Source organism: Rhipicephalus microplus, chromosome 4 (assembly GCF_043290135.1).
Source record: "Rhipicephalus microplus isolate Deutch F79 chromosome 4, USDA_Rmic, whole genome shotgun sequence".
In the NCBI taxonomy this organism is placed as follows: Eukaryota; Metazoa; Arthropoda; class Arachnida; order Ixodida; family Ixodidae; genus Rhipicephalus; species Rhipicephalus microplus.
Genome location: NC_134703.1, coordinates 1,724,172 through 1,741,719, shown reverse-complemented (window position 1 = coordinate 1,741,719; position 17,548 = coordinate 1,724,172). Strand labels below are relative to the sequence as shown.

The 17,548-nt window shown below is 49.4% G+C and overlaps 1 protein-coding gene across 1 annotated transcript in view; it reads right to left on the bottom strand.

Moving 5' to 3' along the window:
• The window catches only part of LOC142814067 (kin of IRRE-like protein 2), a 176,908-nt gene that overhangs the window by 30,102 nt on the left and 129,258 nt on the right, over positions 1-17,548 (bottom strand). Inside the window, exons 9-11 of the mRNA XM_075892005.1 lie at positions 4,386-4,576; positions 1,513-1,648; positions 473-586 (exon numbers count right to left, since the gene is read on the bottom strand). Coding sequence (XP_075748120.1) covers positions 473-586; positions 1,513-1,648; positions 4,386-4,576 — 441 coding nt within the window. The remainder of the gene's footprint in view (positions 1-472; positions 587-1,512; positions 1,649-4,385; positions 4,577-17,548) is intronic.

The following is a 17,548-nucleotide window of genomic DNA, read 5'->3' as shown; positions in this document are numbered from 1 at the left end:
GGATTTGCCGAATTTTCCTGTTCTTATTTATTTTTTTATCTCTCTGTTTGTCCCTTTCAACCCCCTATTCTCCAAACCCAGCGCCGGACAGCGTACCAGATCCTAGCATCTGGGTAATCGCCCTGCTTTTATTTTTTTCTCCTCTCTCTCTCTCTCTCTCTCAAACTTCAAATTTTCTGATTGCATTGAAGAGGTTCTGCATTTATATATAATGCCACATAACAGTATCCCTGAATGAAAATTGAATCTTGATTGTTCAGGGCTATTTAAGTTCAGAAAGTAACAACCACGAATGAGTGCCTTTTTCTTCTAGGAGAAATAGGAATGAAATAAAAAAGCTTTTTTTCACGAACATATCGCATACATAGCTGAATATGCGTTGTCCTAACACTTGATAACAGCATATGCTGTCAGCGCTGATAGCTTATATTGGTTGCTGGTTTCAATTTTTAGAACGTACAGCGATACTCACGTCTGAAGCACATCTTTTCTGACCTCACGAGGTACACAAAGAGAGTGAGGAAGACTATCAAGAAGACGACGCCACCCACAGCAATAGCAATGACCAACGTCATTGCCAGTGGTTCTGAAAACGAAAGAGAGATTCATTGATTAGAAAATACTGCAACGAATACTATAGGGTTTATTTTTTTAAAAAATGTGCGTATAAATATCAACATAAAAATGAATTATTTGTTCATTGCATATGCAAACACAATGGGGTGATGCATAACCCAGCCCAATCGTGATATGGGTACATAGTCCTGCATGAATGTCAAGTTTTATGCCACACTGAAAGCCCTTGCCATTGCATCAGCCAGGAAACTCACAGGTAAACGATATTTTGTTTAGTATAAGCACTTCTTTTCTTGTGAAGCACTATCTACAACAAGCTTATGCTGAAGTTTATCATAAGGGGACATTTTACATGAACCAATCATGATAATAAAACTAAGGGTCATACGATGCATCTCAACTACAATATGGTCAACGTGTATATGCGAACAACACAATATACGATATTCAATTCTTTCAACATTTCTATGTGCAATGTCAGTGAAATATATGCATATAACTGTTGAACACCAATTGCATGTTTGGTCTAGTCGACAGTTTCTTTAAGTTATTGATGTTGTTCTCCACCGCAAATCCACGCTATCATTGTGAGGAACCTCAAAGTGGAGTTCTCCGGAAGTTTCGAACACCTGAGGTTTTTCAAACACGGACTTCATTCAACTTGATGTAGACTAACCTAACACTATATTTATGTGGAAGAGAAATTAATGTTTTCCTTAACTCTCTATTCGCAAGCGCTGTTACAGAAGTTATTTAGAAAGACATCAACCTTTACGAGCCTTTTTTTGAAAAGCTAAGCACATGGATAAGAGGCGTATGTTATGACCTTGCGTACTTAATTTGAACTGTTACCCTATGCTTTCCAAGGTCTCTGGAGTGTCAAAGCACGAGGCATGGGTCCTAGATTCCTTACTTTTAAAGCAAAAGCATACGCACCCTTCACTTCTAGCGAGACCGTGTACGAAGCCTTGCCCTTCCCGTTGTCCACATACAACGTGAACTTTCGGGAATCGTCGCTCTCGACCTTCTGAATGAGCAGGCGAGATTCGTAACAATCCTTCAGCTCTTCGTCCTGTAACGCAAAGAAAGATGCACGCATAAGCAACGAATGCAGCCAATGTGGCATCGCCAGAGACAAACAAAGTCTGCGCACAGCAACGACGTTTTGGTCAAATAGAGTTTCAGATTGTATAAGCGTACCTGTGTATGCCGAATGTCACAGGTGCACATACTAAATGATGCGGCGGCGGTATTTTCAGCTTTCTGTCAGCATCGCCAGTACCGAAAGTATGCACGCTCGCTACACATTCACACCCCGTTTCTTCCGTGTAATGCGAAAGATCGATGTTTGTGCGACAGTCTTTACAGAAACTTTGTTGGCAAATTCAAATGCATTCTGATGACTTCGTAAAAAGCAAAGGCAGCATGGAGACAGTTACAGCGCCACATTCCCGCATATAGATGTCAAATAATAACGATTTGGAACATAACCCAATGGAAGAGCAATAAACAAAATAAATCCCGTAGGCCTTAGGCCCCGTTCTCGGCGGAAAGTATGGCGTCTAAAGTGAACAGAATTTTCCTGTCACCTTGTTTCTGCGTCTTTCGCACTCCTTTCCCTCGGCATCATCCGTACGCTAAGCCGCACGTAGCGACGAAAGGAAAACAGTGTTGCTGAAACCCTGTGGGAAGGAGATGGTGCAGTCAGCACATCGGAGAGGGCGTGAGCAGGCTAGGCTATACTGTTCCCATATTAACAAACAGCAGTTTTTCAAGCAGTAAGTCAGCAACTATGACCTACGGGATGCAAGGGTTTACTAGAAGTGCCGCTTTTTAGCCTTTGGAAAGGTTCTTTTTTGGCATTAGACACTTTTTAAGATGTCTGTACTCATGCAACATTACCCGCTCGACTGAAACCCTGATTAGCACACCAACCCTTTTACCGTTAATCACATTATAAATTAAAAACCTGGGTTAAAAAGTCCAACAGTGTACACTAGTTTTTATAACAGCAATATTAGGAACAAGAATAATAATGACTGAATAGAAAAGCAATTCATCCTTGTTTTCGTATATTAGCACTGCCTGAGTTGGTGCATAAACATAGTGTCCGCCTTAAGCTAGCTTTTTATAAGCTCTTCGAAGCAGCTCATTTTGGCTCCAGAAGTCAGTGTTTTGATTTTCCCTCTTATCGTATAGATGACTATGAGGAATCTTGAAAAAGTGCATACAGCTACATAAGTTCAAGGCTTCTCAGCGCCATTTGTTATTGCGAAAAAATAAAAACGCACGTTACGTCCAAAAATGCGCGTAACAAGAATACACATTCGCTTTTTTTCCCACTTTCTCTCCAAGAGTCAACAGAACAGATTTTAATCTCTTGCCTTCTACTCGGCCTGCTTTTTTCAAAAGACCAGTGCACCGATGAATTATTCATGTCCAGTGCAGAAACTGTATGGCTGACTTTGGCTTGCCATTCAGCAGAACGTGAGCAAGCTGAGAGTTTCACGGAGCTCACCCTTAGCCTCGCCACTGGTTTAAAATATTCGGACGAAACAATAAAGCTATTCGCAAGCGCAGCAAATGTAAGCAGTCTAGCGGAAAATGAAGAAGGCCTGAGCTCACTTGAGCACGGCTATACGCAATGGTCAAAAAAGTGATGTTCAACTGATAACAAAATTTATCGAGGTGTGCTATCAAACGAAAACAAATTCTTAATTCTTGAGGAAACTTCAATCAATATTGATTCTGTGCAGCACCCTGTGATGACAAGACCACACGTTATTATTGATAGATATGTGGGGTTTAACGTCCCAAAACCACCATATCATTATGAGAGACGCCATAGTGGAGGGCTCCGGAAATTTCGACCACCTGGCGTTCCTTAACCTGCACCCAAATCTGAGCACACGGGCTGAAAGCATTTCCGCCTCCATCGGCAATGCAGCTGCCGCAGCCGGTATTCGATCTCGCGATTTGCGCGTCAGCAGGCGAGTACCTTAGCCTCTAGACCACTGTCGTTGGGCCCACACGTTATTATCATATTATAACATGAGGATAATTTAAGCACTCATGATCTAAGATTAAGTACAAGAAAGATGCACACATGCTCGCGCGTTAAATGCACAAAAAGAAGGAACACGCTGTCGCAAATTGCTAAGATGATTATTATCAATGCAAATGAGCTATAAAAACTTGCTTCCATTAGATAATACGTTTCCCGAATTTAGGTTATGTATATCGGTAAAATTATAGAAAAATATAGTTAATGGCAAACTTGATCATTCACTTAAATGTCTCGTAGCGGCAATCACACGTCAGTGTTCATGTACCTTGGTGTACTGCATAGGTTAACCCCATGTTTCGCACGCTCCAAAATGGATCTCACAGGACATGTAGAAAGAAGTGCGTAGTTGAGAACACCTCCGCCACTTGCTGTAACGATTCCAGCTGCTCAGAATCTTTCAGCTACCTTGGGGAATTCATTTTAGCAATTATTTTGATATGTAATTGACCCTCGGGTCAATATACTGCCTGATGTCATCTGCATTCAGTAAACTCTTACCTTGAGCTATAACCATCGATTTATATTTTATAAAGGCTTTTCACAATTATTTGATAAACCAGAATCAAGTGTTCAACTGGATATGTGCGAGAGAAAAAAAGTAAGATAGTCACACAATGCTCGTGAAAATAAAACCCAGTTTCTGTACCGTGAAACAAGCGCAAGTTTAATGAATCGGGCAAACGTATACAGCGAGATGCGGCAGCAAATTGCGACGACGTCGTGAAAGAAAGCAGCGTCTCACCGACAGCAGGGGCTCTGCGACGAAGCGCCCGAGGGCACTGCCGGTCTTGAGCTTGTAGGAGCCCCAGCCCCAGAAGGTGTCCACAGGTTTGGGGTCGGCGCAGAACACGACCGTGATCGCCGCGTCCTCTTCTTTGCTGGCGGCCACCACGGGGCGTGTCTTCATGCTTTCCACCATTATCTGCGGAGGACCTGCGAAAGGGGTGGCGAAAAACGCAAGAGGACGCGTATGGGATACAACGTGAGAAATAAGACACGCACTCTTCTTAGTGTTTACTGCCCCATATTTATTGATTTTCGCTATTGGCATTCTTAGCTGATAACGTAGCAGATGGCACGCAAATTACTTCCGCTTCTACAATCGACGAAGCTCGATGTAAACGCTATCTGCATGTTTTCATCTCTCTATTCTCTCGTTTTCAATTTATTGCACTTCGTTATCAGTAATTCGCGAACCGTTAGTAACAACAGAGAGCATAGCGTTCAGCAGTGAAATTGCCAGCATAAAATTGTTGTCCTATCTAGCCCTGTTCCAGAAAGGGGTCATTAGACTACACTGATGCTTCAGTTTATTACATGCGCGTTCAAACTTGTTCCCTTGATATCACGTTTTTTGTCTTTGTTTAGCCCGTGCAAAACGCCACAGAAAGTATTGTCGCACGTCTTAGGTGTCCATCGCATCCAGCTTATTTAATTGTTAGTAAAACAGAATTGCTCGTCCTTATTTTTACTGTAACATAAGACAGTTATAGTTTAACGTCAGCGTGATAGCGTAGGTTAAGGGAATGGCGTTACCGTGCAGCAAACGTTCGTTGTGGGCAGCATCTTATAGTTTAACGGGATAGCATTTACGTGGTTTACGTGCCCCACCTGGGACGATGGCGCTACCTATCGGATAGTTAATAAGTTAAAGACAGTGAAAAGGTAAAGAAAACGAGAATTTTTGCTTATGCCACCACTCGAAGCATTGTTAGAAGTTTCTTTTACTAATAATAAAAGCGAATAAATATGAACCAGGTACCAAACACGGAAAAAAAATTAGCCCCGCCGCGGTGGTCTATAGTGGCTAAGGTACTCGGCTGCTGACCCGCAGGTCGCGGGTTTGATTCCCGGCTGCGGCGGCTGCATTTCCGATGGAGGCGGAAATGTTGTAGGCCCGTGTGCTCAGATTTGGGCGCACGTTAAAGAGCCCCAGGTGGTCGAAATTTCCGGAGCCCTCCACTACGGCGTCTCTCATAATCATATGGTGGTTTTGGGACGTTAAACCCCACAAATCAATCAATCAAAAAAATGAGTTGCTGATTTGTTTACATCGATCTTGTGGTTAGGTCTAGACGCGTTCGAAATGGGAAGCCATCTCAAAAATTACGCCAACTTACTTGTAATACTCGGTCATCGAAGCTAACTGAAGGCAAGCGAAGCCACTTTGAACAGTTGTTTGCTGCGAACAAGGTGAATCTTTCAACAACTACGCCAAAATCACTTCGAAGCGGGCGGCCGAGGGCGCCACCATGTTTACGTACACTACGTACACCTGCGCTACCACGGTAACGTGAAATCTGAAAAATACCACGCGTACGGGAAGCGGTACGGGTGACGTACGTATCTGCGCATGCGCACTTCAATTCCGGTATCACGGTACACCCGGTAACCAGGTAAGCCCGGTATACTATAACTCTCTAGTATGTATACCGTTGTAGATAGCCACGAATGCAAGAAAATAGCAAGATATGACTAGTCTGACAGTATTCGTTCAGCTCAGCACCATACTGCATTCGCGGCCACTTCATTTAGAGATTGTTATCTAACAAAAGTTGTTAGTGAGTTTCTATTGCCTACCTAGTTATATTGAGCTATTTTATTCTTCTCCCTAAAGTACCGCATCACTTCTAGTATCGCAGACATATTCATACACAATATTCAAGAGGGCGCCTTCTTGACAGCCGGCAGCTGCAAGAAACCTGAGTCTCAGTGACAGCAGTGGTGCGTATCACGCATGCTTTCCCATTAAAGTCGGTTAGGCACCATGCTGCACGGAATTACACGGCAAAAAAAATACTTGCGATAAGCCGCTACCTCTAGGGGAGCCGCGCACAGAACGACGAAAATAGAATGCCCGCCGAGCGCGCCTCGTTTGGTGCAGCTGATGCACGGGGAAGCGAATGGCATCGGAGCGTGCGTCGTCGCCTACTACACCGAGCCGCACGCTCCATATGCAAAGTATATGCTACAAGGCCAGCAGACGCTCCTGCAAAGTGCTCGTTTCTCGTTCCGTGTTTTCCGAAACGAGAAACGAAAGCACGGCAGAAATGTTCCGATAGACAATGACCCTTAGTGTGATCGATGAAACCGCGCGGGAGGCTTCTAGACAGCAGTTGCGGAATCGTAGTAGGTCATCCCATGGCACCGTCTCCAGTCGCTATGTAATTCGCGAGGCAATTTTCTTTCTCTGTTCCATCAATTGTGATTTTGATTCGTCTGCATTCGATCCCCTTAGGCCGGGAATAACACATACACGCACCTGTGTACTTTTTTAGGCAAGCCTGAAGGACACAATAAATGTGCCTCTAACAATTAAAACGTGGTGAATATCAGTGCCTGTTATGCTTGCCTCAAACTAAAGTACAGAACTCAAAGTTTAGCACTCAAACTAAAGTGCAACACTCAAATAAAGTACACTTTTACTGAACTAACGTTAAATCAATTTTCTCTGCAGTATTCACTACTATCGCCTTTAACCTCCGTCAGGCACTACCACAAACCTACTGTTCGACTGTGAGTCTCCCAACTATTATTAATGAGAACATATTCTTTGAACCATTACACCTTTTTTTTTTCAATAAACAGCTATCCACAAGGGTAATCTGGGTGCGACGGCCACACTTCAGCAATATACACATGAGCAAAACCACTGTATATCTACAATTCAGCGCCTATGTTAAAGACAAGAACACCTAAAAGCGTAGGCAATTTAAATATGTATGCGAGAACACAAGGTATATTCTCGCATATAAGCCATCCCTGTATGGGACGCATTCATAGCTACAACCCGCAAAGGGGAGAAAAAAGTCACAGTTTCGCCAAAAGGGCGAAGCAATGAATGTGATAGCACCATATTCGAACGTTTTACGAAGCTAGGCTAGCAGTTTTAGGAGCAATAATAATTGTAGTGAACATGCGCTTGCTAAGTAACTAAGTTTCCTGCGGCGTTGTCACAGTAGATGACCACAACAAGGCTCGGGCGTAGTGAAGGCGTTGATGAGGAGCACCGCCCGCGGGCAGCACATGCTGGTACTAAGGGCTATACGTCGTGTGCCACCGCTGGTGGCAGTTTGTTATGTGTAGAGCGCATCTATTGCGAACGGCCGCTCCAGGTACACTTTTCCCACCGTTATTTCGTGTTGAGAGCGCAGTCCGTAAAAGCTCCCGCCTGCTGTGGGCGTAGAGCCGCGAGATAATCGTTACCGCGATAGCGCGGCAACCATAATTGTCCCCCCTCCCCCTGTTCGCTCACAAGATAAGAGCGCGCGCAGACGACCCCAGCCGGAAAGGCGATGTTCACTCCGCAGAAACAGGAGGCTAGCCCCCCCCCCCATATATATATATATATATATATATATATATATATATATATTGTTGAGACGTTTATTGGCGGACACTTGTCGACGATGCTTGACAGCGACAGTCAATGCGGGTACCGACTCTCTGCACGAGCTGCTCTTCTTTTTGATAAAAAGGGCAACCCACTAGAAGGCGCTGAAGAGGACGACCCACTGTTCGAAGGCTTCGCCACAACTACCCCGGGTACGAAGAGGGAGCCGCCTGGCGACCTAACAGCTGGTTACTATGAGCGGGTCGTGGTAGGCTTTGAGGCGCTCCACGTTGACAATGTCGCGCCCTCGACGGCGCATGTCCGAAGACGGTTCGATGGGTTCGATCAAGTAATTTACAGGGGAAGTGCGTTCGACGACACGGTAGGGGCCTTCGTATTTGGGCAATAGTTTTGAAGATAGGCCAGTTGAAGTGGTAGGGATCGAGAGCCAGACGAGCGCTCCAGGGAGGAACGTGGGCGCAGTAGTGCTGGTGTCAGCGCGAATGCCTTTTTGCCGCTCTTGATCATGCGCTGTAAAGGTCCTTGCAAGCTCTCGACACTCTTCAGCAAGCTTGGCTGTAGCAGAAATAGGCGCCCACTCTGACGGATCTGGCTTGTACGGAAGTATAGTGTCGATGGTGTGCGACGGGTGCCTTTCATATGATAAAAAGAAAGGTGAAAAGCCAGTAGTGCTCTGAGGGGCGGTGTTATATGCGTAGGTGACGAAGGGTAGAATGGAATCCCAATTTGTGTGATCGGCGGTGACGTACTTGGAGAGCATGTCGCCGAGCGTACGGTTGAAGCGTTCAGTGAGGCCATTCGTCTGCGGGTGGTAAGCAGCAGTTTTGCGGTGAACAACGTTGCACTCTTTGAGAATGGCTTCGACGACTTCAGACAGGAAGACACGGCCTCGATCACTGAGCAGTTCCTGAGGTGAACCGTGTCGCAGCATAAATCGTTGGAGAGGGAAGGAGGCCATATCGCTCGCTGTAGCCACGGGGAGAGCGGCAGTTTCGGCGTATCGCGTGAGGTGGTCCACAGCAACAATGGCCCAGCGGTTACCAGCCGACGTTAGTGGAAGTGGCCCATACATATCACAATATATACACGATATATATATATATATATATATATATATATATATATATATATATATATATATATATATATATATATATATATACATGACAAAGACCGGCCCAGACTTTGCATTCGCTCTAGTGTTATCAAGCTTGAAGCAAGTATGGAGGTGGTTATCCTTCTTTGTTTATCTTCGGTTTTTTTTCTTTCCTTGCTCTTCTCTTCTTGCTTACTCTCTTTCCAGTTTTGTTCTCGTTTTTTGTAAGCTCATATTATTATCTATTTTTTTCCTATTTGCTCTTTTATGTCTCTATTTCTTGCTTGTTTTTTTTTTCTAATTTTTTATACGTACTGTGTGTTGTCGTGTCTCCTTATTCATAGTAGCAATATCCGCTCGTAATGCAGTTAAACTTGCTTATAACGAACCTACATATAACAAATTCTTCGATATAACAAAGTTTTTCCGTTCCCTGCCACTGCCCCACAAAAGCACGTGTATTTGCGACCTCTATGTAACAAAGTAACAGTGGGAGACAACCTTGCTATAACAAATTTTTCCCACGAACAATTTAGAAATTTTACTCCGCATTTTGGCGGGAGCATGCATGTCTCGCGACTTCCCCGCCGCTGACGAAGCGCGAAGCGGCGGCGGCGGCGGCGCGCACGGCGCACCAGGCGAGAGCGATCGCTCGTTGCTGGGCGCGCGTGGGCCTGCACCCCACGTGCCGGCGTGGGCGGGTGTGTGCCCCCGCCCCCCCTCCACACCAAAATAAAAGAAGAACACTGCTTTTTCTCGTTGGCGATGCCACGCTTTTAGTCAGCGTCACATATGCGGGGCCGCGCTGCACATGGAAGGCGCTCTACCGACTAGTTTTCCGCGGTGTCCGTGTCGTTCGCGCTTCGTTTTCAACGCCGTGCGCGCGTGCATAGTTTCATTGCGCGCATGGCGCGGCCCCCGACGACGTTCAGCTTTGCTTTTTTTCATTATTGCTATAGCAACTATATGATGGACAATCTCAGCTGGTTTTCTGCCGTCGCCACTGTCATTCACACAAACTCCTCGAGAAAAAAAAGCCGCCCGTGCAGGGCGCCCAGTTTGTTGCGATGTGCCGACGCACGCTTATCTCCCACGCGTACTTTGCCCCACGAATGGAGGGGGGAGGGGGGGGGGTAGATGCTTGTGCGCGCGCGCTTACATATTTCGTTGAAGAGAATCGCGCGCCTTCGACTTTGACCGGAACGATTGTGTTTAGTTGCCGGGCGCACAAAGATCACTTCGTTCGAAGGACAGGCGTCGTTTGCGAAAAGAGTGCGCTTTTCAAACACAGCAAAGTAACAACTGGGGCACATGGTTGGTTCGCAATCATATATATATACCTGTGATTACGTTTCGTGCCTCGTTTTTGTTTACACAGCGCGTTAGGTGACAAACGGTAAATGTCGTTAGTTCGCTCTCGTCTTGTGTATGTCGTTTTCGTGCGTCATTTGTGCGTGAGCAGTGCGCTGCCCGTTTCAATCTGCTTGCCGTTCTCAGCGTCAATTCCAAGTTGTTGCTATCGCATTGCTTCGCCCTTGCAGCGAAACTGTGACTTTTGTTAATGTCGGACAACCGTGTCGCCAACCCCGAGGGAATGTCAGATTATGCGCTGATGGAAACTCTCCGAGACCACGGTGACGACGGTGATTTGGAGGTCGACTCGTTACGCACTTCCGTTTTCCGCCGCGAGTTCGCAGGCTGGTAGCTTTCGCGATTAGCCGATTTGTTCTGGCAACAACACGAAGGCGCGTTGAATGAAATGCAATGAACACGATGGCGCAAGATTGTAATGTTTTAAGAAGTAAGGCTTCGCAGCCACAAAACGCTTGTGTGAGCAAATACGGCCGCTCCAGGGAGAAGTGCTTTTTTCACATGGTCTTTTAGCCTTGAGACCACTCGGATACTCGCCGAGATGGCAAGCGCGCCAGCGATCGCGACCACCCTTATGCCTAGTTCACACTGAAACATCCGCTCTCTACAGTGATCGGAATTCCCCTGCCACCGAAACGATCGCGACCACCCTTATGCCTAGTTCACACTGAAACATCCGCTTTCCACAGCGACCGAAATTCCTCTGCCGCCGAAACGCAGCGTCGTTCGCACTGGACGCGCCCCGCGCCGCCGAATATGCCATCCTCTACGGGGCGAACGCGGATGGATGCGCTGTCACCCAGTTGTTGTCGCGGCTCGCAAACGCTACTACGCTATCCGGTGGTGTATACTTCGACGATTCTCGTACGCAAGGGGGGGCGCTGCGAGCGCTCGATGGTGACGGACGCACTCCACATCGCCTCCGTAGATTTCCTGCTATTTCTGCGGACATCCACCTTGGTACCCCTGAAACTTGGATTTATCGTCCCCGCCAAGTTCTCCGCTTCGCCTAGACAACACCTTCGTTCAGGTGGGTCCAGGTTTGACAACTTGAGGGACGTCCTTCATTCCCAGCTACAACGCCGCCTCGCTAAGGGCTCTCAGCCCGGCGATGGCGGCCGCTAACGTGGTTACGGGCTATGATCCTGCCTCAAGCCAAATGCTGTCCATGGAGATTTCATCCTCCGAAAACACTATGCCATCAGAAGATGAATACCTCGACGACATGATGAGACTGTACCTCACAAAAATCTAACCCGGCCCCAAGCACTTACATTAAGGCTTTTGCAAACGCGGATGTATCCTACTTTGAAAATGTTACACATCATGTACCCTGACCTATACCCAAGTAATCTTTGTCCACATTGTGGGGAAATAGCTTCATTAGAACACATGCTCTGGCAGTGCACCAAATTTTCTCATTTATCGCACATCACCTCTGCCAGATGGGAGGCGGCAATCCGCAGCTCGTCCTTGGCAGATCAGCTCTGGGCTGTCCACCAAGCCCGCGAGGCGGCTGAGGAGCTTGGCATCTCAGTCCCCACGTGGGAGCTGCCCGCAACACAGTGATCTGTGTTTTGGAGGACCAAATAAAAGTTTATCCAATCCATTGGTGAGACTGTGGCAAAGCAAGCAAGCGAAATCGAAGTCTGCGTCTCAACAACAACGAGACGCCACAGCGGGCCACCATTCCCCAGCCTTGCAAGGAACGCCGGCGCGCCATCCCTCCGGTGGTGTGCCTACCTCTGCTCCGTCCTCGCAGCCAGCGAAGCAACGCAAGTGGCGTCCGCGTCAAACTCCTCGCCTCTCTCGCGACGACTACATCGTAGTAGTGAAACCTCGCGTTCCCTGCGAGCTACGCACATTTGTCCCGGCCGATCGCGCGGGTGACGCCATCCGCAGCTACCTCGGCGACCGGACTACCACGCAAATTCAAGTGTGGCCAGTCTGGGAACAGAACATCTTGGTCTGTAGCACCACCATTTTGCCTATGGCACAGCGACTCCTCGGGGACTTCCAGCTGCAAGTGGGGGATCAGCAGCTGCCCGTTCGAGGCCCCGCCAAGGCACCAGGGGATACATGCAAGGGCGTCATCAACGTAAACCCTGCTGAAAGCCCGGAGAAAATAAAGTCTGAACTGTATTGGCCTCGAGGTACAATCCTTGCGGTCCGCAAACTTGGAGATTCCGCGGCGGCGGTGGTGACTTTCGAGGGCACGAAGTTACCCCGCTTCCTTTTCTACCACTGCGTGGCAACGTATATCCGCGCCTACAAGAAAACGGTCCCTGTTTGCACCAAGTGCGGTACCATCGGTCATCGACCACCTCAGTGTCCTCACCCCGCTCCAACCCAGTTTGCCAAATGTGGAACCCCCGCACCTGCAGGTCTCAATGCCCACGACTGCCACCCCAAGTGCCTCCTCTGCCACGGCGCCCATGAGACTGGGACCAGTGGCTGCACGGCAAAATATCGAAAATATCGGAAACGCAAGCAGCACTTAACATCTGCTCGAGGGACCACCTCATGTTCGTCACAGTCAGACAGCAGCACCAACCTGCATCATTCGGCTCCACCACTCCACGCCGACACTCAAGCATTCCCACCGCTCGAAACACCAGCGGCGGTACCTCAGGTGAGCAGTTGGGCAGGGAAAGCTGCTTCTAAGCCTCTCTCACCCCCTTCTGTCGATCCTCCTTCTCCCGAACTTGCGGCCCTTCGCCAGCAAGTTGCGGCACTTCAAAAGCAAAATTCTCTTTTAACTAAACAACTCGAACTCTTAAATAAGCGACTTCAACCCCAACAACAGTGTACTGCAAGGCCATCCGGTGTTGCCTCCTCTGTCCAGGCGGCTACGCCAGCTACGTCCAAGCTTAGTCCTCGCGCTAAGTCCACTCCCATTAAACCGCCGTTTCAAGCAGCGATGTGTACTCCAGCACTCGGAACCGGTGCCACATCTACTCCAGAAGCTCTTGAGGCTCCTGGGGCACCTCAGGTTCTCTTGCCCGCTAACCAAACTCTCCCTAGCGAAGAGCGCACCCCGCACGTAGAGGAACGCCTCAGGCGCGTCGAAGCTTCGATTAATCACCTCCTCACCAGCTTCTCAGTCCAACGCATAGTAGTAGAGGTTACCCAGGCTATTCAAGCCTGGGCAATCACCCAGTTTCAACCCAAGGCATCGCGTTCCCGCTCCTGCTCAGTGAGCAGTGAGGGTACAGCTCCACGGCGTCGTCGTAAGGTGGCTACCACCACCCCGCCGTCGGACAATCCAGCCTCCGTGCCCCTCCCTGCCTCTGAGGATTCCGAGCGGGACATGGAGGACCAAATATAAAACCTATGACAGTCACGATGGCTACATATCGTACGTCCCGTTCAAACGTTGCGTCTAAATTCGAGATCATACAGTGGAACCCTGGAGGCTTCGGGAACAGGCGAAAGCGTTCACATCTTTCCCTTTTCTTCAGCTCACTTGGCTCTCAGCCGGCCGTCTTGGCGCTCCAAGAATCTGGCCCTGCTCCATCCCTTTCTGGATACTGCTCCTATGTAGGCGGCACCACCACATGCCTTCTTGTGCATAAAGCTTACACGGCGATACAGATTGATCTCGATCTTGATCTTCCTTACGACTACTGCATGATATCAGTGCTGTCTCAGCGGAGGGGCCAACTATCAATACATATCTTAAACGTGTACTGTCCCCCTTGCCTTGCGAGGGCTTCGTTTGCGCATCTCTTCCATCAGGCGCTGCGTATAGCAGCCCGACAACCACTGGTGAGTGTCGGGGACTTTAATGCCCCCAGCCCTCACTGGGGTTACCACTACGAGAAGGCCCGGGGCAGAGAGCTCAAGGAGCTCATTTCCTCGCTGAGCCTGACGCTTCTTACCGATCCGGCACAACCCACACGTTCCGGCAACTCGGTCACGCGAGACACATGCCCCGACCTCTCCCTCACCCGTCACATCCGCGATGTTACATGGGAAAATTTAGGCGAAACCCTAGGCAGCGATCACTTTTTACTCCGCATTTCGTTCACATCGCGGCAGAAAATGCGCCAACACTGGGGCCAAGCCCGTCTCACCGATTGGACTCAGTTCAGAATGCAACCATTCCCCGCCGGCCTCTCCTCGACCGAATATGCAGCGTAGGCATCATACGCTCTTCATATGAAACAAGCGAACACTCGCACCCTTGCAACCTCTAATTTGACTCCTGCAATCGATCCACACCTCCTACATCTTTGGCACGCTCGTCGTGGGCTCATAAGGCGCTGGAAACGCAACAAACTTAATCGGAAACTTCGCGCTCGCATTGAGGCGCTCACTGCAGAGGCGGCCGCATACTCCGCACAACTTTCCGATGCTAACTGGGCAGACACCTGTTCGAAGGCTGCAAACCAGATGAGCTCTAAGAGTGCGTGGCGACTCTTTAGAAGCCTTCTCGATCCCTCCACCACCAGGGGAGAAACGCAACGCCAGCTCCACCATGTTCTGCATGCCTTTCAGGGCACTACGGATGAACTCGCGCGAGAACTTTGTGACCGCTACATCTGCCGCACAATTGATCCCGCAGGCCTAGCATATACGTATTCCGGCGCCCCTAACACCGACCTCGACGCCCCATACACGCTTTCTGATTTACGATTTGCACTCACGAAAATGCGACGGGGCAAGGCCCCTGGACGCGACGGAATCACAGTATCGCTCCTGGCAAATCTTCCTTACCAAGCACACCTCTCGCTACTCCACCTTATAAATTCGATATAGGACGGTTTTCCGCTTCCAACGGAATGGACCACATCGGTCGTGACATTCATTCCCAAATCGGCAAAGTCCGTTAGTATTGAGGTACTGAGACCCATCTCACTTACGCCTTGCGCAGGCAAACTCATGGAAACCATGGTTCGCGAACGCCTTTCCGCCTACTTGGAGGCCAGGACGACCTTTGCCGACACGACGTTTGGCTTTCGCCCGCATCTGTCGGCGCAGGACGTCCTGCTCCAGCTTCAACACGATATCATAGAGCCGACTACTATGCGCCATAACGATAAAGCCGTGCTCGCTCTCGATCTCCGCGGGGCGTTCGACAACGTCAAACACAGCACTATACTCACTAACCTGTCTACCACAAACTGCGGGCAGAAGACTTTCAACTACATTCGCGCCTTTCTATCACATCGCACCGCCTTCATTTGCCTTAATTCTACCGAGCACGGCCCGTACTTATTAGGCACGCGTGGTACACCTCAAGGGGCAGTCCTGTCTCCTCTGCTTTTTAACCTGGCGATGATGAACCTCCCCTCTCTTCTAAGCGAGGTCGAGGGAATACAACACGCACTATATGCGGACGATATCACAATCTGGACCAACACCGGCTCCTTAGCGCAAATCGAAGAACGCCTGCAAAAGGCTGCCCTTCTGGTGGACACCTACGCAGGTTCATGCGGCCTGGAGTGCTCTCCAGCTAAATCAGCTCTTCTTTCAGTCTCTCCGCTACCGCCGCCTCAAATTTTTCTTCCGTCCGGGCCCGTCCCGTCAGTGCAAAATATTCGGGTTCTTGGCCTTCACCTCACATCGTCCTTGAATCCAAAGGGCACAATAGCAGGCCTCAGACGCACCAGCGAACAGGTGAGCCGCATGATACGGCGAGTTTCTACCAAGCGCGGCGGCCTCCGCGGGTCTCAGTCCCTCCGATTGGCCCACGCGTTTGTGACCAGTCGCGTCCTCTACGCCTTGCCTTACCTTCGCCTGCGTCGTCGGCACGAGCACCAGCTGGACGTACTTCTTCGTTCAGTATACAAACGCGCTCTGGACCTACCTATTGTAACTTCCAACAGCCGATTCGCGGCTCTGGGGGTACACAACACCTTTGCAGAGATGCGCGAAGCTCATCGCGTTAACCAAATCAATCGACTGTCGCAGACGCCTTCAGGGTGCCGTCTTCTACACAGACTTGGCCTTAACCCGATATCTGACCAAGACCCTCTGCAGCCGGTACCAGAGCTCTGGCGTCAAAAGCTATTGGTGGAACCTCTACCCCGTAATATGAACCCCGACCTCCATCCTGGCCGTAGACTAGCACGCGCCGCGGACCTTCATACGCGACACTCCGATCGTCCTGGTGTTTTCTACGTGGACGTCTCGGGTCCCTCCCCCACGGGTCACTTCACGGCTGCCGTGATTACAGAGGGCAAACACGTCGATGGCCTCTCCTTTCGAGCAGACACAGTAACGCACGCTGAAGAGGTTGCCATAGCTTTGGCCGCCTCTCACCCTGCCTCACGCACCATCCTGACGGACTCGCGCTCGGCCTGTTCTCAGTACCTTCAGGGTTCCATTGCCCCGCTGGCGGCTAGCCTGCTACAGGCAGCCTCTTGGCGCTTTAACCCTCATCCCATTCGTATAGTCTGGACCCCAGGCCACTCGGGCCTGCCCGGCAACGAGGCGGCAAATGCCGCTGCCCGCGCTTCTCCTGTCCGGGCCGTTGCCCCTCCATGTCCCGAGACGGAATCTGGCAATACCAACCTGACGCGCTTTCACGAAATTTTGGCTTATTACTGGGCTTCGCGCCGCCTCTACCCGGACCCCGCACGCGGTTTGGAGAAAGCGGACGAACGACTGCTAGCTACGCCGCCTGCAGACGAACACCTTTATCAGTCCGGCGGTCACCAGGCACTTTTTGCCGGAAATCAATGGCACCTGCTCGACCTGTCATGTCCTCGCCGACACATATCACGTCGTAGCATCGTGCCCAGTTAATCCCGTCCCTTTCTCATCCCCTTTTCCTATCCCACCTAGAGAGGCTTGGGAGGAGCACCTGCTCAGCTGCTCTACCTTGGCTGCACAACGCTCCTTGGTAAAACGCGCACGGGCAGCTTCCAGATCCACTGGCGTCCCGGAATAGGGTCTTGCCACTCTAGCACGCCGATGGGCCACGTCGGCACTCTCTAGTAGACTTTTTCTGAAATAAATGTTTTTTACCACCTACCACCTCGTACGCAAGAAGCAAGAAAAGACAGTACTGCTTACTTTGCTGGCAAGTGGCTGTCTTGTAATGCACGAAGAGCAAGAAAAAAAAAACACCGACGCC